General features: G+C 37.5%; 1 protein-coding gene across 10 annotated transcripts in view; it reads right to left on the reverse strand.

Annotated features, from left to right (window-relative positions):
• Positions 1 to 2,293: 2,293 nt before the first annotated feature.
• Positions 2,294 to 26,401, reverse strand: part of TRDMT1 (tRNA aspartic acid methyltransferase 1) — a 29,885-nt gene continuing 5,777 nt past the window's right edge. For 2 of the 10 annotated variants that reach the window (XM_017817266.1, XM_017817269.1), the window contains exons 2-10: positions 23,938 to 24,047; positions 20,482 to 20,553; positions 16,345 to 16,410; positions 14,776 to 14,845; positions 13,801 to 13,884; positions 12,954 to 13,327; positions 8,879 to 8,936; positions 7,714 to 7,843; positions 2,294 to 3,063 (exon numbers count right to left, since the gene is read on the reverse strand). In XM_017817266.1, the coding sequence (XP_017672755.1) occupies positions 2,963 to 3,063; positions 7,714 to 7,843; positions 8,879 to 8,936; positions 12,954 to 13,327; positions 13,801 to 13,884; positions 14,776 to 14,845; positions 16,345 to 16,410; positions 20,482 to 20,553; positions 23,938 to 23,993 (1,011 nt within the window). In that variant the 5' untranslated portion in view covers positions 23,994 to 24,047 and the 3' untranslated portion in view covers positions 2,294 to 2,962. Of the gene's footprint in view, positions 3,064 to 7,713; positions 7,844 to 8,878; positions 8,937 to 12,953; positions 13,328 to 13,800; positions 13,885 to 14,775; positions 14,846 to 16,344; positions 16,411 to 20,481; positions 20,554 to 22,192; positions 22,270 to 23,937; positions 24,048 to 24,316; positions 24,519 to 24,886; positions 25,107 to 26,401 lie in introns of those variants that run through there. The other 8 variants (XM_017817261.1, XM_017817263.1, XM_017817264.1 and 5 more) reach the window with 8 other exon arrangements.

Consider the following 26,401-nt stretch of genomic DNA (forward strand, 5'->3'; position numbering starts at 1 on the left):
TCAATGTTTTTTCAGCCTGTGACACAGATTCCTGAAAATCCTTATACTTCTTCTATGAGGGCTAGTAAAATGTGAGATAAAAAAGTCTCTGGGCAGGAGCCTTACATTCACTGCATTGAAGGATACACCTCCATTAGAAAACTTTGAGTTCAAGCATCAAAAATATTCAACCTCCCTGTGTTAAACAAATGGTATTTTAGTAACTTTGCTGCTAGACAGGTTTCTTCATGAGTGTGGGGAAATCCTGGATTAACTCAGATAGAAACCAGCTGATGTAGGGAAGACATTTTCTAAGGCAATTGGCAAGCTTCAAAAACGACTGCATCAATGTGACACCACATAACCATATGACGTCCTTTTTTTCAGTGGAACTTCTCAAGTTTGAGGGAACACAACCACGTCATCTCACCCAGATAATGACACGTGTTTCAGATGTGCACAATGAGTGAGCTACAAACCCAAAAATCAGATTCTGGAAATCTCCTTCCCTTTCCAAAGCTGTTTTCCAGATTTCACTCCTTCACCTTTCATCTGCTTTTGTAATCACTGCTGTGAAAATGCTTAAGCTGAAGTTGCAAAGTTCAGCACTGATGTAGACTGCAAAGCACTTAGGATTAGGAGATTGCTTGGAAAAGAAAGCAACACAATCATCAAGTGAGGTCAAGCAGGTACAACTCAACAGAGCCCAGTAAACCAGTTCATTAATGACAAACCAAGGGGATAAGAAGCAGTGGCTCAGTTTAGCTGCGCTGGTATTACAGGGTTAGCAGGGGTAAAATACACATATATTTACAACTCTGAAATCTGTTCTTTCAAAGTATTTCCTTCAGAAACAGCTTGGATTAGCAAACAGATTTCAGTCTTCACAATCACACTGAACTAAAATTCACTGTCAACTTAGGCTGTACTACTGTATCAGTTTTAGATGCAGCTAGGTAAGTTTCAACTTATATTTCAGCTTTAACATTGCCTGCTTACAAGTGGCATATAAATCATTAAAATATGTTTTACACTTTAAAGATTTGAAAATTAATTGTTAATAGTAATATTTTGCCAAATATTATTATAGTGAGGCAAAATTAACAGCTTATTTACACGGTTTATATGAAAGAAATTCCAATTTATACATAAAATTGATATTCTTTGTTTTCATACCAATGTTTGGATCATGCTAGAAAACAACAGATCTTTGTATTACCACATTTCTCCCAAGAACAAGACCATATGGCCACTAGTTATGGATCTGGCTGATAAATCTACTCAATAACCACTGTGTGAACAGATCCCTGTGGTTCTCTGTCAGAACCACACCTGCTCTTAGCAGTTTAGGAGCCAGCACAGACTAACACCAGTCTAGTACTTTTTTGTCATTACAGTACTACCTGTGACCAGGAAAAGACAGAGGCCAACCTCATCCTTCTCTAAAGCCTAGTCCAGAGTTCCATTTCTCTTTTGCAGCTGGAACAGTCCAAGACTGAAGAGGAAATACACAGGAGTCAACATAAGATAAAGTATGGCAAAAAATACCAACACAAACTCCTTTTGGTTTTCAGGACTATAGCAGATGAGAGCAGCTGCAGCATCTCTACAGCAGCTCTATTCTGTATGGTCTTCAGTTTCTCCTGCATTACCAAGCCCAGATGCAACGTACCATGACTCTTTCTATGTCATCCCATGGGCCAGAGGGGAGAGAGAGGAAGAAAAATCATTCTTTTTCAGGACTGGGAACTTTTACTGCTTTGGTGCACAGTAATAACAGACAATTTACAAAATTCTTCTGGTTTGTGGCACATCAGCTCCCTAAAGGATGCTTACTAGGTATCATCTCACCTTTTTCTCCCTCAAGCTTTCTTTTCTCTACATTCCAATATCATATTATCTGTAAGGAAAAATAACAACCGGAAAAGACATGCCTCTTTAGAGGGTTTTCAGTTTTCCCATAATTTTCTCTATTACTTCAGAGACATTAAACTCACAAGACTTGATTAAAAAACTATTCAGTCCAGCTCTGTGAGGTGGTGTAAAATGGCACTCTGGATAGCCACATGCAGCAGTGTCATCCCAACAGATATGCCTAAACCCACCCAATACTACTGTCATGTTGCATAAAGAAATTTTCAGAAGCAGGCCATATAGTTTTTCTCCAGTTCTTATGCCATAGGAAGCTAAACATGGAGCTTTTAAATTTTTTTTATGTAAGGAGCAATGATTTATATGTATATGTATATATGTCTTTTATCTGGTAAGGAGCAATGATCTTACCCTGAATAATGTGAGAACAGAAACAGGCAAGTTATTGTCAGGGTTGTGATAATCTTGAAATATTTTTATTCAGCTGCACCTAAACAAAGCATTCCAGACAGATAGAGTTGGGTTCCAGAATCCTACAAGTATTTAGAGAGGATGAGACAGCCGTAAAGAATAACACTGTGTCTTCTTAAAAATGGTATACAAAATACTGAATTTAACAGTTTCATGAGCTACAAAAAGCATATCAAAAGTTCAGAACATATATACAGTACATCTTTTCAGAATGGAAAACTCATATTTACAGATGAAGACATTTTACACGTAGAACTTGGTCTCTGCACTTAATTAAAACTGTTTTGACACTTAGAGCCTTTTCAGGCCACAATGAGAAAATGGTTTTAAGATAAAATAAAGTAGTCTTATCCAATTTAATTGAAGTATTTGTAAATGCTGCCCCTTTTCATTTTGCAAAGTAAAAAGGACATTTAAATAAAGCAATCAAGTCCTGGAAATGTCCATCTAAATAAAACACCTCTACAGTTCAAATCCATCATGAAAGCAAGTCATTAAAAATACATCAGAACTGTTCAGCAAAATGTGTGGACGGATACTTTGGTAAGCTCTGATTTTTGTTCAGCTTCTATCATCTGTCTTTTGAAAGATGGAAGTATTTTCTGTCACCAGTCCATATGCATCAGATTCAGGTTCTAAATTATCCAAGTAGAATGGAGATCAATTTTGCCACCACATGTACATTGAGGCTGTTTCCCAGAAGGCGATAGCATTGCTTTATTGTTACTTTTTCAGGAAAGCCTAAAACAAAAACATATAGTGCAACATCATTAGTCTGGGTTTGTTCCTAGTTTTCAGTCTACTCCTTTTTTCAGTGAACAGTTCTTAATGCAGTTATCATAGGCTGCAGCATGGTTCACCATCCCCTCCCAAAAAATTCATAAAGTTACAAAAACAATTCCTAACCAATTAATTGGATTTGGATCTGTTCTTCTGTTAGCAAAACTGCCATCTCTAAGCTTTCACAAAAGGCTTCAAAACATTTTTCTATGGTGTAATTAATGCCGATATACCTTCCCTTCACAGAGCTCAAAACATCCAGCAGTATCAGGGAGGGGAAGCAGCCGCCTAAACCACTGCACAACCGCTGCTCTGGAGAACATTCACAGAAGAACACGGCAACAACAGAAAGAAAATGTCATGATTCTGCAAATAGACTAAATTGCACTTCCCAATAAGCTTTATATTGTACTTCCCATCTGAGCCCCCCTAACCAGTTCAGGCAAATCACACGAGTCTCACAGTGCAATACACCACCAGTAGATTAAATGATGAGCAAGGCTTATTCAGTGAGTGATCAAGCAGCTGAACAATTTTCCATGTAATTCAATGCTGACCCTGTTAAACACACTCAGAAATACAGACAGCGTCAGAAACATCTTTCCATGGTAAGTGCATGGACCAGCAAAAATAAGGGAGGGCCAGAAAAAAATTAAAACAGTCCAGGTATTGTGAAAGGGCTGTGTTGTGTACTGAGTGCACAGCCAAAGGTGACCAAGCTCCTGAGAATGAAGTTTTCAACAACCAGCTGGTCTGCTCTAACTGTTTTTGCTCGTACTCTTACCTTACTCCATCTTTGAGGTAAAGTGCATTTGCTTCAACCTAAGTGAAAGACTAACAGCAGTGGTGACTTAACTGTGAGGGACATTTACTAAGCTGCTGAAATGTGACCACATTCAATTATTTGATCATTCCCTAAAAAGAAATATCTAACTTTAACTCTGAGGTCATCACCATCAAAATTAGCTTGGATGCATTTGTTTGTGCAAAAAGTGATATGATACTGAAAAAAAGTGATATGTTCTGAAATTTTCACAGCATTTCAGAAAAAATTCTTTTCTTGAGAGAGCTCAGGAGAGAATGTGGTTGGACAGTTGTTGAGCCAAGGGAGGCTCTGAGGAGCAGGAGGTGTCTGGGAGGAGTTGTTCCATCCTTCTCTGCCAATTATTAATGCCTCGAATGTGGACTGCTTTGGTAAACACATTTTCTGCCAGCTCCATCCACTCTGCCTAGCTTCCTGGCACTCACATTTGGGCAACCATTCTCTCTTTGGAACAATCACTTTCACTCCCCCACACACTTCCTTAGATGGAGTTTTCACATTCCATCAATGAATAAGGTACAGAATCAGCGCATTTTAAAAGAGTATATGAAAATAAACATGTATTTATGCACACACACATGCATGTGCACTTACAGCCCAAGAAACTTATCTGAACCCTGAGAATTTCATAGTTTCTCCTTCTGCCTCTTGGCAACTGAAAGCCAAGAATTAATTTTCAGATCTCACAGTTTCCTTTATCCCAAGCCTCCTCCCTCTGACTGTTAACATTATCTTGCACTGTCTATCTTCTTGGCTCAAGAGTAGCCTTCACCAGAAGGTCAGATTCAACAACTCATAGTAAGCTGGCACTTGCTGCACAGCCCTCACTGTACCGTTTAGGTCACACGCTACTGGACGATATTGTGGTCTTGACTACTGCACTGTGCTGGCTTTTGTTTCCTAAAAGCTTACATACACTGCTAATAAGAAACACATCCTGACATCACCCTCATGAAAGCAGGTCACAGGTGCAAGAATGCTCTGATCACTTTTAATGATATTGCTGTGGGACCCACAGGAGGGACTAAGACTAATGACTGCAGTATTTCATTGAACTGTAGTGCAATTACTATTTATGTATTTAGATGTTAAAAGCATTAATAAATCTGATAATGTTAAGAATGACCTTAACTCTGGACCTCACATATTGGAAAAGGCCATCAACTTGTTAAAATACAGAACCATTTAGGCACAATCATACAGAACAATTTAGGCACAATCATATTTCTTCTGATGATACTACAGCTGCAGCTAGTAACAGCATCTGTTACAAAGCTCCTGACAGTCTGTTCACTGTAGTTTTCAGCTTATAGTTTTCTCATTCTTTAGCTTCTTGGACCAACAACATATTTGCAGTGGGTACATCTCTAGGCTTTCTGCTGTTGAAAATTTTAGCCCAAATGTTGCTGTCATTAGAAAACACAGGAGCAGAGAAATTATAGCACATTTTTCCTCTGAAAATACCATATTTCACTATAATGAGTTGAAGTTTAATATGGGAGAAATGCTGTGAGGGAAACACCCTCTACTGCAGTCACAAATATATCCTCTTTCAAAAAAATCCACAGCTTGCAAATTCTCAAAAGAAACTGAGATTACAGTACCTAAATTTACTAAAGATTTCAGTCAGCCTACAGTTGAGTAACACTTTTTTAAGTAAAAAGTGGGAAATGCTTTAAACACAAAGAAATGCCAGACCTGTGACTCAGAGCAGGCTTGTTCTGCCTGTGAATCAGGATTATATGTGAGAGGAAGACACTGGATGAGAGAAGCCTGCTTTATGTGTTGTGAAAGTTGGAAAAATAGTATAGAGAGGGCAGAGAACTGCAAGAACTGTAAAGCAGTTATAATAATAACTGCCATAATTATGGCAGAAGGGTACTGCCCTCTGGCAGGTGGAATCTGCCCCTGTCCTTCCTTCCGCAGTTCGTTCCTGGCTGACAAAAGACAAGTCTGCTAAATGAGCACATTGAAGATGGTGATGATCTGGATGGTCCTCAAATTCAGAAGCCTGACTTCTCTTGAGAGTTCAGTTCTGGTTTGAAAAAGTATTGAACATGACAGCTATCCCTGAAGATGAGCTCTGAAGAGAAAGCATGGTATCACTCCAAGCACTATGTAACAGTAAAAAGCAGGTTTCGCAGACTGCTCACCCTAAATTAACAGTTCTCCAAACATAAATTTCTATATTGTCTTAGTTCTCCCTCTGTAAAATAAAAGCTACGTTAACTCTACTGCACCTCCCAGTGATATTGCAGAGACTAATTCAACAGTTGGAAAACATCAGCTGTATTTAAAAAAAAAAAAAAAAGGAAAATGAGCAATTCAGTGCTCAAAAGAGATTTTGAACACCATGATAAGCCTATACAAGCCCAATTCAGCTCTGTTTAGTTCAAGTATCTTGACATCAGCCTACATCAACACGGAACAGAGCTGTGCCATGAAAAAGGCTGTCTCCAAAAAGAATACATCTATTAAAGAAGAGAGGCTATGAAAAAATACTGTATGTTGGCATGTAACTGAACAGAGCACACTCCTGCAAGTAAGCTCAGGGCTGGCAACTCTAGCATTTCACTGTGCAGCCTTGGTAATGTTCTTCAAATGTAGCCATTTTGAATATAACAAGTACCAAAAAGACAAACTAAAACTGCAAAAGAAAGAAATATAGAGAAACAAGTTCCACTCCTCAGAACTCTAAGTCACTGAGGAAGTCAAAGAAAAATATAACAAATTACTCAAGGTCAGTGCTGTCTCAATCCCTGAGTAACCTGGTCTAGCAGAAGGTATCCCCGCGCAAAGCAGCAGGGTTGGAAACAAATGATCTTTAAGGTCCCTTCCAACCCAAACAGATTCTACAATTGTATGGATATACCCAAATATTCTATGGATATACCCAAATAGATTCTACAATTCTATGGATATACCCAAATATTCTATGGATATACCCAAATAGATTCTACAATTCTATGGATATACCCAAATATTCTATGGATATACCCAAATAGATTCTACAATTCTATGAATGCTTTTGTTGCTGAGTGACAATGAAGTGATCTGCTGTGATATCAGCAGGCCAGTTTCTTAGCAGACAGTAACAGCTACACTTTCCTGCTTGCCTTGCTTTACAAGCAGAATTCTGATGAATTTATTTCAGGTTTAATTGTTGTTGATGTGTATCCAGTGTACTGGTACTGCTGAATCTTGCTCCTTGACTCCCTCTTCTTCACAAAAACAGTTAGAAAAATAAGTAACTGATCAAGGGCTAGGGCTGCCTTTTGTAGAAAATAGAGATGACTTAATAGATTGGTTACTCCTGAACAAAGAACTATCTGTATCTTCTGAAATTCCCTGTCAGCAGCTGTAAATGTGTGGAAGGGAGAAAGCAAGCAGCTCCAACTCTGAGAACCACAAACAGACCTCCTAAACTGGCAGGATATGTTGACTTACCACAGTTGTGAGTAACACTGGCTGCTGAGCAAATAGTTTCAACTTTAAACAAAGGTATTCCTTCACTGTGATTCAGAAACAGACCAATTCTCATGCCAAAATTTTTCTCTTAGCTTGCGAAGATAAACCTAACCACAGAAGTTGGCTTTCTCAAAACATTTAAAACTAGTGGAAACTCAGAGAAATTCAAAGTTAGCCAAATTACAAGAATAAATCAGTCATAAGAACTGAGCAGTCCCAAAAAAATTGTAAAATAAAAGGAATGCAGTAGTCCCTAGTAAAAAAAAATACATTGGCATTTCTGAAGAATGATGTAGGAATGGATATTTAGCACCACATACCAAATTCCAAAGGGAATCCATGAAGATTTGCTATTTCTCTTGGAGTAAAGTACCTCAGTTTTAGTGTTGACAATTTCATAAGCTTCTCTTCTTCTGGTAACTCCTCAATGTGTTTAAACACTGATTCAAGCTTTGAAGAATACCCAAAACAAAAGATATTACCAATGCAGGGTCAAATATGTAAAATTTACAGTCACATCTTAACAGAGTATTTCTTTAATTATCACAGTGCCAAAGACAATAGCATGTTTTGCTTGAAATGTAATTGGCATTGTATTTGTTCAGCAAACATCTCAACACACAGACTTGAAAGAAAGAAATCAATGCTGCCACGAGGGCGCTCATCATTTCTTCCTCCAGTTCCAAGCTATACCGATAGTTAATGAGGCAATCAAAGAACTATAAACATTTGTTAACGACAGGACAGTGACTCAATAGAACTCAACAGCAGACCATTCACACAAATCAAGCTGTATGGATGCAGCTGTTTTAATACACTTGCTTTGAGATTATCCTGAATTCCAAAGCTGCATTCTTTTTATGCTTAGAAATGCCCTATAATATTACTGAACAGCACCAAAATGCAGGAGAAAGTGCTTGTGTACAAAACAGGCTTTGTGAAAGGTATCTTTGAATGCTGATTCACCAGTACAATTATTATTACCTTCTCCAGTGCCTAAATACCACTCTGTGGTGAACTTAGTATCAACACTAGAAGTTTTCAGAATATTCTTCCCAGACAAGTAATAATTTTGAAATGCAAACATGTTAAACATTTGACAATATTTACTGGATCATCTGTGTTCAATGAATGGCCCTCGATTCACAACACTGTACTGTAGTTTATGCATAGAACTAGTAATTCTAAACATTTTCACATACCCCTGTGAAACCTCTGTGTGATACTACAAATAATAAAATAGTAGCAACTCACATTCTCCCCACAGAGAGGCACAGATATAATTTATAATTGTGGTCTAAACAAACTGCTGTTTAGGAACACAAAGTAAACCAATTGGAAACTCAGTTGCTGTAAAATGTACTTTTAAAAGCTTTTTTTCTTACAATATGCAGAATATCAAAGGAGAAGACAGGGAAAAAAAGTTTTGAAACAAGTCTCAAGTTTTAAAACAAGTCACTCTAGTATGTTAGTCTACACACTCACCTGTACATCTACTGCTGTCTGCAGAACTGAGCCTGTCCCCTCTACATAGTGTCCATACCTTAACAACAACAATAACAATTTTAAATTAATATTTTCACTGGATCTCATAGCACTGACAACTGCAAAGATGCAGGGAGGTTACTTAGGTTCCTTTGCCTTGATTAACAAATAGCCTCCTGGATAGACGAAGCAAAAGGCCTCCCTATAAACAACGCTAACCCCTGGAGTGCAATACCCTCTGAATGTGCTCTCTGGGGATGAGTCTGCACTCAAAGCACAAACAAGGGTTTATCCACACTAATGCCTTACTACGAGGCAACTAAGCAAGACCCAGGAAGTCAAGCATAACATCACCAAGAAGACCCATCTACAGTGCCCAAACCAATTTTACAGTAAGGCAAAAGGTGTTAAAGGTCAATGGTCCCAGTGGTTCAAATTAGCTCTCCTTATTCAAAGGAGGACCATTAGTGTGTGCCTCCAGCTTTCAGATCAAACTATTAGGAATGAAGTGGTTCAGTCAGGTTTAACTTTCATGGCTTGTGGATTTTCCACTGAGGGAAGGGGGATGGCCAGGCATCTATGCAGAGCATTAGCAGAAAGAAAGAAAAAGAATAAATCCAACTACAGAGTAAAGCAAACTTATGATAGCTGTTTTGTATGCTTTCTGGTTGATTGCATAACAACATGTTTACTTTGTAGTCTCTTCAAGGCTATCATTTAAATGTAATTGTGGGCTTTAAGAAACATAGTCTGCTGGTCTAACTATGACAGTGTTTGAACATCCTGAACAGAAAGAGGGTGAGCCACGACAACAGATGGCTTTGTACTGTGAAAGTACTTCAGAAGATGCCCTGTATTAGAGGGATTTTGATAACCTGTCATCACTAACATTAATTATTACATTAACAGATAGTATTCTCTAGTTTTATCTCTACATCTGTAAAGACAATTATAAAGGTCTTTTGCTCCCCTGGGGACCCATTCTTACAGAATGGCACCGGAACAAGTTATGTTTCAAGCGTTTCTAATTCCACAATGATTAAAGGAATACTCTCCCTTCAGCACAGACACATTGACCCAGCAAGGCTCAATCTTGAGTATTTTGTCTTCAGTTGAAAAAGCTTACTATTAGTTCTACCAATAACAGTAAGAGCAGAACTCATTAAAAATAAAGCACTTACAAATATTTCTCAGGATCAGAACAGAAAACCTAAACACTGAAGCAGATTAAAAACATGTGGAATCCAACTGTGTTGTAAATACATCGTCTTTAATTGGTTAGTTGCATTCTGAAAATTCCCTAATACCAAGTTTAACAATGTAACAGACACAGCACTAAGGAATTCTCATCTTCCCCTTATATAGTATCTGATCATATTTCAGTTTAATATATCTTAGCCAAAATAAATAAATGAGGTAAATTTCAAAATGGTATTATTGGGGGGGAAGAATCTTTTAATAGGATCCATGTTACAATAAATATTCCAGTCTAAATAATTAGTAGTAGAGCACAGAACTCATATCCCAAAAAATCCAGTTGGTGTCAATGTGGTTTGGGGGCTCTGCGTGTGTGTGTTGTTTTTTTAACACAGATGTGAGCAGATGGCCAATGCAATGTTAGCTGGATTGTTATTAATTATTATTCCAGCTGCTGACTCCAAAAAAATTAATATTCCTACCTTGGACCCAGAACATAATTAATTTTTATCACAGTAAAAAATGATGCATTGATTTTCTGACATTTCATTACCAGTTACAATGAAAGAAGTTGGCTTAAGAAATTACAGTCTTCAATTTTCATCTGATCCAAGATTTCCCCCCCCCCTTTTTTTTGTAAGCTTTAAAAAAAAATCTTTTAATTTCATACATATATTATTTTTGGGTATATTGTATCCTACACTATGACTGACAAAAAGTAATTTCCACAAAGTGAGAGAGCATTTCTGTAATTGGTATTTACACTATTTTGGAAGGTATTGCTTCTCTTGTCAACAGCATATCAGGAATTTGAAGTATGTCCAGAATGATTATATCTAAAGAAGCAGTTTTCATTTCCTCTGTCCTTTAAAATGGATAATTTCCTCCCATAACTTCAGTCACCACAAACATACTCCTCAGAGAAACCATAGTATTTGTAGCCTCAAGGAGCTCTGCAATCACTTCCCAAGTGCCTATAAGTCTAATGTTAGAAGGGAACATAGAATTACCTGCTTGATCTCTCATGCATCCCAAATCATTACATTCTGCCCTATACAGCATCAAAGCCTTTCAGAAGACAAAACTGGTATGACAAAGGCAGAAAGGCAAAAAACACTGACAAAACTACAGAATTTGAGGTCCCTGGAGAAGGCATACCCAGATTATTCCCAACACACAAAGCTTGCTGGAAGTATCTGAAAACCAAACAGAAATGAGGGAAACTTTTCTCCCACACTCAAAGCTGATGGTCAGTGTGACTTAGAAGAAAGACATCAGACAGGCATAACAGCAGAGGGAATCTCTGTACTACCTGGAGTGCTGCTCCACTCAATTCAGGGGCCTGTTTCCTAAATCCCCTGCTTCAGAGAAACATAAAAACAGAACTCCTGGAACAGATACAGCAGGCACCTATTCTTGGCCTCAAAAAGTGAAGCCTGAGATCTAATTATAATCATTCTCTTAATGCAGAGCTGTAAATGAGATAATCAAATTGAGAACCAGGTTGGCAACCTTTCTTCCCAAAGGCTCTCAAAAAAGGGAACAAAGACAGAAAACCAGATTCCTACATTTTGAGCCAAGAACTACCACCACAACTATCTGGCCTGTCTCCTTCCACACCAGCAGAAAGGCAACAGTCACGTTCTCTATCAGATTTCCCACCACTATGCACACAAACTTCATATTAACTACTTAGGAGCCTCCTTCAGTGGGATTTTGATAACCTTGACCACAAACTACCACGACAAATTCTAGTGAAACCACAAGTGACCAATTTAGTTTTGATGACATTTAAGGCATACATGGGATACATGAGAGACCATTCTGGCCCAAGGTTTTTTTTGAGTATTCCAGTTAAGAAACAAATCTCACAAGACACTGACTCCTCCACAACTCAAAAGAGTAAAGGCAGAAAAGAAGGCACATATATGTCAATGAAAGCTAGGAGAAGGGCTTTCCTGTTGCACAGATTTTGCACTTTTGAAATTATTTTTCTTTTTTTTTTGTCAAAAAGTTAAAAATCACAAAATCTGCAGGAAGACTGTCAATCTGGCAGTCTAATTTCAACCAGTAAAAAAAAGTTACAACTGGCGTTAACTCATCATCTAAGCCATTTTATTGATACATTCTGAGAATTCAAAAACCCCAATCTAATTAGAAAAATTTGTCAATATTAGCAATATTGACAAACAATCTTTTTCCCACAAATTTCCTAGTTCCAACTGGCATTTTTCAATACAAATGCATTCAGCGGAAAAGCTCCTGACCAGTTGTACATGGACTTTCAGAACAGTCACCAACTTCAAGCAGTCAAACTCAAAATTGCAAGGTACAAATTAGAAAACTACTAGACAGAAAAGCACTGATGTTCTGCTCCATCAAATATGATTTATAATGCAACAATCTAACTGGTTTCATGACATATGGCCAATCCACAGTTATTCTGATCTACACAGCTGAAAAATCCAAGGAATCAATAAAATGTACAGCAGAGACAGATTTAATGAGTAATGGATCTGTCATGCCTGACACTTTGTAACTTCACTGAGCAATATAAAGAAATTCATTAATGAATCAGCACTATACCAGTCTACTGGAACCATATTTCCGCAGGGGTAATTAAGCTGCTGTGAAGGTCAACAACAAATGGCAACTGTCTTTTGTGAAAGTCTTTTTGGAGTGGGCACATGACGTTCTGCCAGAGAGATTCTGATGCTGGCATTCCACTGGACCAGGAAGCACACTATATAAGGGGATTTCTTTCAGAGGCCTAGAAGTTTTTTTACGAAACATATCTCTGTGTCTTTACAGGACACAAGCAAAAATACACTTAAAATTTCAGGACGTGATTCAGCAAAACATTTTCTTTGCAACTTACCCTTTTGTAAAGCACGTGGACCTCCGGCAGGTGGGTTTAACAATGTCTAGCAAGAAAGCATAGCGCAATAAGGACTTTGGTGGTAAGAAATACTGACTCATTTCTTCATTTTCCTCTTCCAAGAAATCTTTTAGCATTTGAATAGAGCAGTCATTATCCTGATCATGTTTCCTTTCCATTTCTTCTACTGTTTCAAGCTTAAAAAGGAAAGTCCTTTTTGGTAAACTCTTCTTGCTGCTGCTGCAATCTGGACCAATGTTTGGATCCAGATTCTTCTCTTCAGAACACAAGGAAGAACTGGTTTCACCCACTTTGTCAGCAACTTTGTCCTTGCGTAAGTCTTCTGGATACTGATCTGGGAATCTTGTCAATATCTAAGAAGAAATTGTGACCAAAAAAAAAAGCTGGCAGCCGATCCTGTGGTGAGTAAGAATTCTTTCAGAGATTCTCAGAATAAAGCAAGTAACCTTCTGACGTTATTTTCAGGAAGATTTCAAAAAACAGTTGCATCAAGATTTGCTGACCTATCAGCAATGATATCAGGAACAACTGCAAATAATTGCCTTGGCAAAAACACCTTTCCCAGGGTGTGAAACATGGAGCAGAATGACCTGTTTTCTACCCCACTATCGGCCACAGTCCCCCAGCTGTTTAAAGCCATCTCAATCACAGGCATGCACACCAGTCCTTAAAAAACTCCGTATGCAGGCTGAAAAAAAGAGACAGAATGAAACTTTTGGTATTACTGATCCTTCTTCTTCATTCATCAGCACACACCATTAAACTGAAAATTTAACCCTCAATCTTCATTAAATGAAGCAAATTAAACTAACACTAACAGACTCACCTGACTAGGAGCTTGAAAGGAAAATGGTTCACGGTGAAGCTTTGCAATTAGAAAATATCGCAGCCTCGAATTGGGAATGCCAAGCTGTAAGCAAAATTCACAAGCCTTTAGTCCATGTGATAAAGAAAAAGTGGTCTACACCACCATACAAGTTATCTACCATTATAAACAATAACAGAATTATGACATACTGATATATTTGTGACTTCAGACATATCAGTGCTAGCTAATAATATCTAAACACTTGTAAACTTCCGTACCCAGGTATTTTCAAGGAACTAAGCAGGTAATTATTCTTTGTACCTCACAGTTTTGACTTTCTCTGTAAATGAACAGGAATGAAACAAAATTTTATGTGATGTAAGAAGAAAAATTACATGCATCATTTCTTGGGACAGGTACTACCTGTTTTCTATTAAAAGCAGAAGGGTCTATCTTTGCCTTTCTGGACAAGGAATTGTAAGACATCTAACAATGCAATAAACCCACCACAACTGGTTTTCAAGCTACGCTCCATTAGCTTCTCTCAAATATTTACGGTACTTTACTGATTCCAGTTAGTCTTGCACAACCTGAAATTTCTCTCAAACTCTTTTTTCAGTTGCCAGAGAAACATGGAAACAAAGCTCCTCCTCCCACAAGTAACGGTCACAGTTTCTGTGCTGGATATTCTCAGGCACAGCACTTCTAAAGCAATGAGGCTCCCACAGGGAAAACACCTTCCTGGTTACAGTGTAAATTCATGCCTTCTTAAAAATATCAAATAGCAGCAAAGGACTAGGACCTGAACACAGACAGTAATAGGATTATGCCAGTATGAGAATCAGAAGTCATGTTCAGATGGTTTTCTAATTCAAGAGTACCTTCAGCTTTGGGCATGCCTCTCCCTTCTATTACAAAAGATCATTTTCAAATGTTCTTGGACTCAGTGAAGTTTGAACAGATAAATAATATAAGAGCAATTTTAGTACTCACACAGGTTGGAGACAAGAGAAATTCTTGGTATTGAAATCCACATGTTGCAAGTGTTTGCAAAAGTTGATTTCTGGCAGTGAAAAGAATCAAAAATCAATTACTCCCTTCACACAATCCTTAGGGCCTTTATTTATCCCAAATAAAAACACACTAAATGCAACATCATATGTACCAAGGCATTCACTGAAGGAATTGGGACAGCAAACTACAGATACAATGCTATTCATTTCCGAACTTCAGAGACAACATAAAAAATTCGGTGTTAGTGACTATTACACATTCACAGGCATCTCCTACTATGGTGCAAATGCCCCTTCAAAAATCAACCCATCTCTAGGAGAGTGTGTCAGCAAGGAAAGTAATCAGAGGGCAAGAAATTCTCTCTATTGGGAATCATAAAACAAGAGATTAAAACCACTACTAATAGCTCACTACTTCCCTCTGTTCACATACACAGCACCAGCTAAGCCTAATGAAAAGGCTAACTCAAGGGATGATAAAAACTGGTGGCTCTCATAATAAAAGTGAGATAGGATTGCACTTTATAAACAATGGAAAAACACTGTAACGGAAATAAGTTAAAAAAGACTTTTCTATTCCATGCAGACTGCACTGGGCTGGAACTACACAACAGGCTGGAGCTGTGACCTGCACCTGGCACTGTATGTAACACTGCATCCCAAGCACCATAAGAGAAAGCAAGCATTTCTAACTTGGGTGTTTTCTGAACTACAGCTTGTTCCAAGCACTGGCCAGCAAGGCATAGCATAGGGAATCACAGGGAGTAGAGCAGAGAACCATGAACACTTAAACAATGAGAAAGGTGAGCATGACTCCCAGCTGCCTGTCAAACTCGTTAAGGAGTATGATATCCAGGGTGGCTGCTCTTGGTGCTTTAAGGAATGCTACAGAAAGATCATACTCTCTCTATTCCAGAAAGAACTGAGAGGGAAGACTGCAACCCCTGTCTCCTGCTTTGGCCACAAGAGAGGAGAATGTTCCTGCTGTCACTAGGTAATTAGATAATGACACCTTTCCTCTTCCACATGTCAGACCAAGACTATATACAGTCTTCATACTGTATCTGTGGACCATTTGCTGGCAGCCCTGAACCAGGGATAACCCACTATCACCAGAGGTACTCAAGAAAGCCCCTAGACTGTACTGTGATCTTAACACAAGATACCATGGGCTTCTGCCATGAATAAAACCCTAAAACCTCTGAGTGCTATTGTTATTTTTCTTTGAAAACTAGTGTGACCCTTTCTAAAGAAGACAGGATCATCAAAATCATTGAAGTCAATTTGTTACAATGTATTTTATCTGCTTAGAGAAATAAATAGTTATTTAGCAAGTTCCTTTCACAACCTAAGATTTTAATTCCTAAATTTAAACAATATTTTTAACCCATAGCTGCTTACCTGTCCCATATCACTCTATTTTGTTAAGTCAAATTCTAGGAAATAAAAATCCCACCTCCCCCTGCTAAAGAAAATATCCTTTATTACTAAAGGAAAATATCCTTTATTACTATTAAACTAAAATCTGCATAAATTAATTAGACTTTACCTTGCAGAAGAGGATTCAAATCCTTTAACATTTTCTAAAAGTAGGTATTTTGGAAGCTTCTGAAGCCTAGGAAGAAAAAAAAGCAAATCAGAAAATCAGAGTAACAAGATGTAAAGTACATCATATTCATCCACGGATTTGTTTAGCTATCAGAAAGATCAAAGTATTTCCACATCATGTTAGCTGGTGAAGTTTAGAATCCTTAAAAAATGTACCTCAAATCATTCTCAAGTGAATTAAAAACATGGACTGCTGGTAAAAACAACAAACCCTACTTATGTTTAGATAAACAGCTGCACTCCATGCATATACTTTTGAAAATGCTTACCACTGTTCATTTCCTATAGTACAATTATTGTTATTCAACAGATTGAGTTTGTAATAGGAAAGATAATTGTTGGGGGGAAAAAAGATCCCTATTTAGCAATAAAACTTCTGTTTTCAAGTGCTTATATCTGCAATCAATGCTAAATGTCACAGCACCTTTAGTGATAACACATCAGAACCAGTGTTCATCTAACTGATTTAAGAAATACAACATGTTTAGAGCTCGAACTGCAGATAATCTTAATTTTCTATACTTAACTTTTCCATTTTGACGGGGGGAAGGGAAGAAGGCATCTGAGATTTAGCAAGATCAGTGCAAAGGTCTGGAAATAGGCACATTCCAAAAAGAGCACGTTAAATCTCTGGAAAAATGAACATGCCCAAACTGTGCCAGGGACCATTCCAACAATTTAGAAGCATAGATGATTCAGATTCAAGTCTCTGGGAACATTCAGTGGCACTGATTAGCTCTCTGGTAAGGCTAATGTAGATACAGAATATCTGTCACACAGTGAGATCTCAGAACAGCATATAGAAACAGGATACTTATGCTCCCAGACAGCAGCTCCATGATTATTTAAGTCAATAAGTGACTTTGGACTTCCACTGCTCCAAATCACAGCAGAATTTGCATTAGCACATTCTTAACTACCACCAATTATTGACATTCATATGAAGAAACAAAAGAACCAATGCATCTCACAAGAAACTGTAAAATGTACAAGATACTATGCCAAATTTAAAAATACTAAAAATAGTAGTGAAAAAAATAATACTAAACTGAATGTTATGTTTACTCATCCTCATCATCATCTACTAGGAAAATTCTTTTTACAGTAATGAATCCAGAGCATAGCCTGAAATTCAAGAGCTCATACAGGATCAACAGATCACAAGACAAGTAATAACTATACAAAGAGTAAGTGTTAAGTACTGGGCAGGTATTAATGTTACAAATGTCTCTGTAAAAGCAGCACTTTGATGTCTTAGCACTGGATTTCTCCGGTTATGGCTTGGACACAATAAACAAGAAACACGTTATCTGGACAACTTGGGTCAGACTTTGTTTGATGGCTGGGTGTTCCAAGGATTTCCCAGGTCTTTCCAGATCTTGAAATTGTCCTTTCCATATCTCTAGTATTTGTCTTCCCAGGCCACCTTTCAGGCTCATTTCAGCCAGCGACATTTCATTATAAAAGGGTGAACAAAAGGTAAGAACATCCATGGGATGAGAAATTATTTTACAGTTTCCATAAACTGCACACATGCCATACCAATTTAGAATGTAAAGTGATAATTCCTATATTAAGAATTTCCCTTTTTTGGGCTGTAATACTCCACACTCAATGTCTGGCAAACATAGCATATTCAAAAAAAAACCCCAAATGCTATCTCACTAAAACATAAAACCAGAATTGAGAAACTGCAAAAGCCACCATTTTGAACATACTACAGACTACTTACATTAAGTGCTGCCTCCAGAAACAACCTGCCCAAGGGAGATAAGTAACAGGAGTAGCCTCTCATGGAGTGTTGAGATAACACAGTCACAGCCAAGCCCAGATCCTGTGCATCGTCATGACGAAAAACAGAAGTCCTGTAGTGTCTAAAGCTTTGGTTTTGAGAAGGAAACGCTTCTGCCCTTTACCCGGCTAAGCCCACAACAACCAGGCAGCAATATTTCCATATTAATGCACAACAGTGTTCTAAAAGCAGCCAGCTGCTTAACTGTGTCTCGGTTTGATGGAAAGGAATCCTGAGGTCAGGATTGCCTTAAGAGAAGGTACTCCTATTTCAAAAAATGAGAAATTTACGCACTACCTGCTGGTTTTTATTGTTTTGAAATTTCTGGGGACCTGAGTTACATTCCTTGTTCCACAAAAAGCATCCTTTGCAACTTCTGAAAAACCCATGTTCTCTCCCTATTTTTGTGTCTCTGCCAAAAGCAGAGGGAGTAGTAATAACCATTCTTTTTACCTATTAATTGTCTAACTTACTGGGCTACAGAATCTGTACTGTGTTCTGTGTTCTTTGCCACAGATTTCTTAGGTAATCCCTGCCAAGCCACTCAGCTGTTCTGTGTCTGTGTTCTCTATCTGCTGATGACAAGGGCAAAGACATAGTTCCCCTTAATGTTTTTGGCTGCAAAAAGTTTCTGGGTGAAGGAAGAAGACCCTTTTTTCCCAGTGTTAATAGCAGTTTGAAAGAAACGTTGTTTGGTACTGGTTTCCTTCTGTGTTGAAAGCGCTCACGAAAAAAAAAGAAAAAGAAAAAGAAAAAGAGAGAGCAAACATCCCTTTGTCCTCCTCCAATCCTGAGAACAAGATTAACCAATAGAGGAATATACAGAGAACAGCTGTCCCAGTAGAAGCAGGACTGCCAGGAATGGTAAGTGTCTGGTGGACTGTAACTGATGCAAATCCTCAGGCTCCTGACAATTGGTGCCCACTAGACATTTCAATCCAGAAGCACTGATTTCTGCTGGATAATCTCTAAACAACTGCCTGCTCTCTTTCCCCAGGAAGAGTTCTTACTGTGTTATGCATCTCTTCCCAAAAAAGACTACATGCATTACATGCAGCTGATTTTTTAACAGTCTCAATAAGAAGATCAGCAAAAAACACTTTGCTTGCATTTACTGTTTCAGAATTTAAGGCATATGTTATACAAATAATTATGGCTATTTTATTAGGAACTGGGATCTGACCAGACACAACATGACAGATAAATACAAAGACAAGGTCATGGTTCAGACAGTGCAGTACTATCTGAATTCTTTAGTATTACTACTCAAAACAAGAGCTTGTACTACAAACCAAAAATACACAATCTGCTCCACAGTATCTAGAAGCATCACCAAAAACATAGAACAGAGACTTTAGGAAAGAATGGGAGGGGGTGGAAGATGCATCACATTGTGCAGTCAGGAACATATTTAAACAAACTTTCAAATAAATGTTGCCTCTTCAAAAGATGACTAAATGTTGAATCTAAACTTTTTTAATCTGGTATTTCAAACAATTTTCATGTTTCCTTGAGGCCAATTGGCAAACTATTATATCATGCTTTATGGTGAACTTGCCATTGGCTGCCGCATGAGAGGAGCCCCGAAGAGAAGATACAAGGACTCCCTGAAACAACATCTCAGCCTTGGCCATATTGATCAACATAACTGGTCTACTCTGGCCTCCAATTGGGAGACCTGGAGACACACCATCTATAACGCTGCGGATGCCTTTGAGAAAGCACGCAGGATCACCCTTGAGGAGAAAAGACAACGCAGAAAGAATCGTGCCTTGCAGAATCTACCACCTAAGGAGTCTTTCTGCTGTGCATTTGGCAACTGGACATGCCTGTCTCCTATTGGCCTTTTTAGCCACCAGCGCGCTTGTAACGTGGGTAGAGCCCTTCCCAAATCTTCACTTGCGAAGCCCAGCCATGATGATGATGATGATGATGATGATGATGATATTACCTACTCCTGCTTCTACATAAAATCAACACAAATTTGACGATGATCTGAAAAGAGCTCAATATTTACATTTATGATATAGCCACACTTTAAACAGACACACAATAAAAAGTAAACCAGACAATGAAAACATATACAGCAACTATGAGGTGATTATGGCATTAGTGAAACACAACTATTTTTAAGTTACATATGATCATGTGAAAACAAGGAATACAACACAGTACTAGTAGTGTCCCTGTTAAATATTACAGATGGCCTGTCTCACTGATATATAGATATATAGATCTACTTAGTTACAACTAAGGCTTTTGAATAGAGCAGAAGTTCATTTATACCTTGGTAGAATATCAAGGATATAGAGAAAGCTCTTTGTCCGTGGATCTGATACATCACCTTGCAGGCCAATTCTAAGAGAGAATAAAGAAACACCTGTATATTACTTGGAGCAGACTGACATCTGAGACAGAATGCTGACACTTTTTGTTTTGAGTTTCAAAAGGGGATTCTGCAAAAGCATCATGTGCAGACATGAGGATGTGCTCACCGGGGCAGTGTCCTAAAAGATGCTCTAAGGAAAGAAAGCCTGCCCTGGAATCCATCAGCTCACAGAGAAGTTCAAATTGAAGCACTCAGTAATGAAATCCACTCCTCAGTCTGCAAAGTGTTTAGCATTCTGGTCTTGTCCAGCAAACCCTTTGAACATACTTGGCTCTGAAAGAACAAAAAACCCCCACTGGGTTTCTGGGAATACCCTGCCATTTTGCACTGAATATATTAAATTATGTCTATGAATTAAAGCCTGAGTGCTCACCGTTTTTCAGGATTGAGCTCCATGTGAATAACTTTGTAACCAATAATCTAACATTAAACTAGACAGATTATGTAGGCTACAAAAATGATAACGATTCCAGACCTGCCCTTCCCTAGTTTATACTTGTATTAGCTCTTAAAAAAAGAATAAAACCTTTGTAGAAGAGCTTTAGCATGTCTCTAAGTTAATCAGTCACACACAGATTTTGGTTTTCACCATATTATAAAAAAATCTGAAGAAATGATTCCTATATGCATCATAGGTTTGCACTAATAAATTTTTATAGATCAGCACCACTTTAGAAGGATTTCTTTTCAATCTTAGAGCATTCTCTGAGATATACTTTCTTACATAAGCAGTTTCATCACCATCTTTTCCATGAAGCTACTACATTGCATGAGTGTGCTTACCAGAATCTTATCTCCACTGGTCACTGCTGACAAACGATGAGAATTACAAACTAATAGGACAAATAACACCTCAGTAAACTCAGTTCTTAATCAGCAACATATTTCTCTATATCATCCACAAAATCATTTCCAAGCCATTATCCTTCTGGTCTTGGCTAAAACAGAAATATTCCTTAGAATAAACTATTTGTGTGCACGTGCAATTTTCAAAGCACAAATAAAAACAGATTACACTCCTAAATCTCAGGCAGAACCGAGGAATTCCAATCCTTCTCCTGGATTTGCCCCAGGAAAATATTAGATTGATACCTAAAAGGAGAGTCAGCACTCCTAAACAGCAAAATCTTCAAATTGCACTATTAGAGGAACTGTACAGTACACAAAATAGGTGCTGTAAGAAGCTTACATAATTTAAACTGAATTAACATCTACATATTACAAGAAATGTGATCAATAATAAGATGCTACTTGCAGCATTTCTTCAGTAAACATCATGGTGAACAGAGCTACAACATTTTTGCTCAGGAAGATACACAGATAAACCACACATAGTGTCACCCTTGAAAACTAATACAGCCCTCTCTAAAGGAGACAGGATATCAAATAAAAGCAATGGAGGCAACTTGTTACAACTTATATTATGTTCTTACAGAAATAAATAGTTATTTAGCAAGTTCCTTTCTCAACCTAATATTTTAATTCCTAAATTTAAACCATATTTTGAACCCACAGCTGTTAGCTGTCCCATCTCACTCTATTTTGTTAACTCCTTTGACATTATATATTGCAATAACTGCACTTTTTTTCCAAGTGTGCTATATCTACCTTGTAAATGGCTGACAAGGAGGACTCATCAAAATCATATCAAAAGATAATCTGTCAAATTCTTTCAGTGTTATGCCCTGAAAAAGGAAAAAAAATAGAAGCATGTTGAGTGTTCAAAACTGTATGAAACTCGTAAGTCATCTTTCAGATCAAACTACCCTGCTTACTTCCACTATGTGCTTCATCTAGCAAAAAACTACCTAATCTCCCATTTGACCTAATAATTTTTAAATCTTTTCTACCTTGGCAAACCATACAATGCAAATATCCATTCATTGCTTTGAATACAAAACAAAACACTAACAATGTTAGCATCTATACATGATCTTGAAGGTTTTATCTACTCATTCTTTCAGAAGAGGTGTGTAGGAGTTCTATCAGTAAAAACTGACCTGTTATTTCTCCCCAAATAAAGTATCATTATTCAGATATGAAGTCTTTGTACATCAAAACAAGTGTTCACATATTCAAAATATGTGAAAAAATATCAGATCTTCTCAAAAGAAAAAATAACTGAAAAACAAAGTAGCTCAAGTGTGAACAAGACAATTTTTACAGGTCCAAACTATGGGGTTTAACTCTTAGGAGCTCAGTAGCAATGCATCCTATACAGTTAACTTCATTTTAGTTTTTGCATGGTAAAAATTCCTTAAAGATATCACAATGGCTGAAAGGTGTACTCTGCAAAAATATTTCTCTTCAGAAAAGAAAGTATTAGGTCTGTGGTATGAATTAACTACACAGGTAGAAGTTTCTCTAGACTAAATTTTAACCAACACTAAAAGGACAATATATTAAGGGGCTAGAAGGACAGAAGAAGGAAAATTATCAAGTAACTAAGAACTGGACAAAGAAATCGCTGCCTTACATATTTTGAGGATATCTATATACCAAATATGCCATAACTACCCTCAGAAACTAGACAAAAACTGATATTTTTTCCAATAAATTTGAAGAAGGTCTTACTGACTATAATAATCCACTCTTGTCTACTATAAGCAGACACAGGTAAGCATTCTTCTTCTTTTTCCATTATAAAACTGTAAACTATCGTTTAGCCTGTTATTATTGGGTGCTGAATAAGCATTTAACCTTTAGCCACCTACTTAACTCTTAGTTAAGCTGGTGTCTTAAAACAGACACAGTATCTTTCTTTTACTGTCACGTTGTAAAGCTGTAAAAGAAGGTTAAGAAGTATACAGTAATTTCTAATTAAATCCAGAAAAAATTACATGCCTAGTTTGCCCCTCATTTATTTAAACAGAATCCAGTTTTACCTACTTCTTCTTCAAATAATTTGGAAAGGGACAGAATTCCTAAAACATTTGATCTATTGAGTCCATTAAAAAAAAATCCAATATATTCTCTTGTGTTTTCCTGAGCTCAACTATAACTACAAAACAAAGGCATGCCTCCAAATAATTTAATCAAATTCTTTCAAAGTACATGAAAATATTTTTTTTAATCTAAAAATACGATTTTTGACATTCCTTTATTACTGGTAAGCGTTCCTCTTGACATTTATGTAACCTTTCTTGATGCAGCAGTGAAGACTTCAAGGAAAAGACTGCAGTGTGAATATCCCTCTAACTTCAACAAGCAACCACAAGTAATCAGTTACTGTAATGCTTCTTTATTCATAACAACACAAATATTTTTGTTTCTCTTGTTATTAATAAGGATAGTGAAGACAAGTTACGCCTCCAAATGCCAGACTACAGTAAAAAAAAACATTAATTACTCACCTCAATAGTCTTTGCCCATAATGGCGTGCTGGGAAAGTTGTGCTTATAAACATCATTGGCAAGAGTGTTCACATCAACAGCAGCAACAACTTCTGCATCCGTGCAGCTTTCTAAAATTTAAAAAAAAACAACAAAAAAACCCCAAAACTGTAGCTCCTCTTTACTACTCCTGGAAAAATGTGTTTGTTGTGTTACAGCTATGCACAAAAACAAAAGGCAAATTACATAATCAAACTCTGCTGTGTTGCCTCCGAAACTTTGCAAAAAATACACTGTTTTTCTAATCATATGGGCAATACTTCCCTTTGTTATATATCCAAAAACGTTAATTAGTACATACATAAACTCCAAACAGGGTGCATCTCTACAACATTCTCACCTGCGCTCTGCTGGTCTCTGTGGCCAACGAGTTCCTCAGCTACAGCAACGCAGCCCAAGCCGACCTGCCGAGCACCCCCACCACTGCCTGAGCCTCTCACAGGAACTAAACGTGTCATTTTAGAAGTATACTACTTCCCATTATGAAAAAACGACACCAATAAATACGTTTGAGGTACACGTACTCTTTCAATAAACCTTTTAAGTTGCCTGAAAAACATCTGTGCTTATATTTCAGCAAAACCTTAGGCCTCAAACCCAACTGCTGCCTCCTTTTAGTTCAAGGTCTCCAAAATAACAAATTTGGGAGCTCCTCCTCTCTTGATATTGAAGGAATTGCTTCTGGACACTTAGAGGTGTTATTGAAAAGATGAGAGGACAGTGTACCAAATCTACTGACAGCTAAACCCTGAAAGAAAAATACACTAAAAAGAATGTAAATAACCAATAGTTTAATTTATAGAGTAACAGAACAGAATAACAGATTCTACAGAAGCCAAAGAGATAAAAAGAACAGTGTTTATTCCACTGCTCATCGTGTCACACTATTTATTATTACTAACCACAATACCTTCACTGAGGCTTTTTATCCAGGAAGATGGGCTGTGGTCACTGTTACAGCCGCAGGCAGAAAGCAGTGACTCTACTTCCTCATACACAAGATCAGTTTCAACCACCAGGATATTTATATTATGGTCAGCATTACAAAGCCCCAGATGAAACACAAGCAATTTAAAAAAAATTTCGTAAACCAAAAGAAAGAAGGCAAATAGCCACATGCCTTTGAATAGTCTCACAATATGCTCAAGTAACACATTAACAAATGACCTTATGAGACAGCTCATGAATTACTGCTAGTCAGCTAATTATTTACAGTTTGAGAGGATGAAAACCAAACTGATGACCCCAGTGGACCTAAATTTGAATGATGCAATTATTATCTGTCTACTATCTTTCAGGTTTTCAAGGCCATGTTGTTCAAAACTAAGATGAAAGAGAAATCTGGGTAGTGGAAAGCTTGTAGCAGATGCTTCAACACAGACAAAGCTGATTCTTCTGGATTTATTTGGTGTGATAGAGGGCAAAAAGATAAGGGTTTTCACAAGATAAATATTTACAGACCATTAAGGGTCAACATACAAATCATTACTTGACATTACTGTCTTGACCTTTTGACCATAAGTTGTAACTGAGAATTAAACACAGGTGTACCAACAAGGACACCGGAATGACTACACCTGAGATTACAGCACAGGTATGTTAACACTGACACCTAGCGTGAAAAGAAGCTGGTTGATTGTCTCAATTTACAAACATATTCAAGAACCAACATTTTCATCATCTTCCTAAAACAAAGCTGTAACATCTGAGTAACAGGAACAAACTTCAAATACAATTTAAGAGACTGCTTTTCTCAATTTATTCTTTCAATTCTTAAAACATATTGTCCTGACAAGTTGACCCTAACTGCATTTTCCAAGCACTCTAGAAGAAACATAAAATTAAAAAAAATCAAGAACCTCAGTTATTATCTAAATCAATATACAGTTCAAAAAGGACAACTGGGAAGGCAAGCTGTGTGCTTTCTCCCACAACTCATGACTGAGACCCTCATCTTTATTACTGCCACCAATCCAATCTCTCCCTGCCTACATACAAGAAAAAAGAGGTACTGGGGATTTGCATCAAGGGACTTTACAAGTCCAAAAGCCTGTGAAGAGAGCACTGGAAGAGAGCAAATAGCTAATAGTAATTTACTGAATCCCCTTGCAATACAATGTTCAGTCTAAACTAGAGATGTGAACCAGCATGGAAAAAGGACAGGAACTTTTCCTAAACTATTCCAAAGACATCCTCTCTTTCCAATTCAAAGACCTGATAATTTTTTCAAAGCTTCTCTTTCTTTTGACTTAAAAGGTGTGGCTCACTTGGGAGTCCCTGTTACAGAACAAACTCCCTCTAAAAGCTGATTAAGCCTATTTGTGTGGAAATACCCTGGAAACGCATGAAGGAGCTCGAGCAGACAAGCAGATCTCACACATCCAACCCAACAAAGAAAAGCTTGTGTAAATTTCAAACAATGTGA

The sequence above is a fragment of the Lepidothrix coronata genome, unplaced genomic scaffold (assembly GCF_001604755.1).
Source record: "Lepidothrix coronata isolate B3197 unplaced genomic scaffold, Lepidothrix_coronata-1.0 Scaffold59, whole genome shotgun sequence".
Lineage (NCBI taxonomy): Eukaryota > Metazoa > Chordata > Aves > Passeriformes > Pipridae > Lepidothrix > Lepidothrix coronata.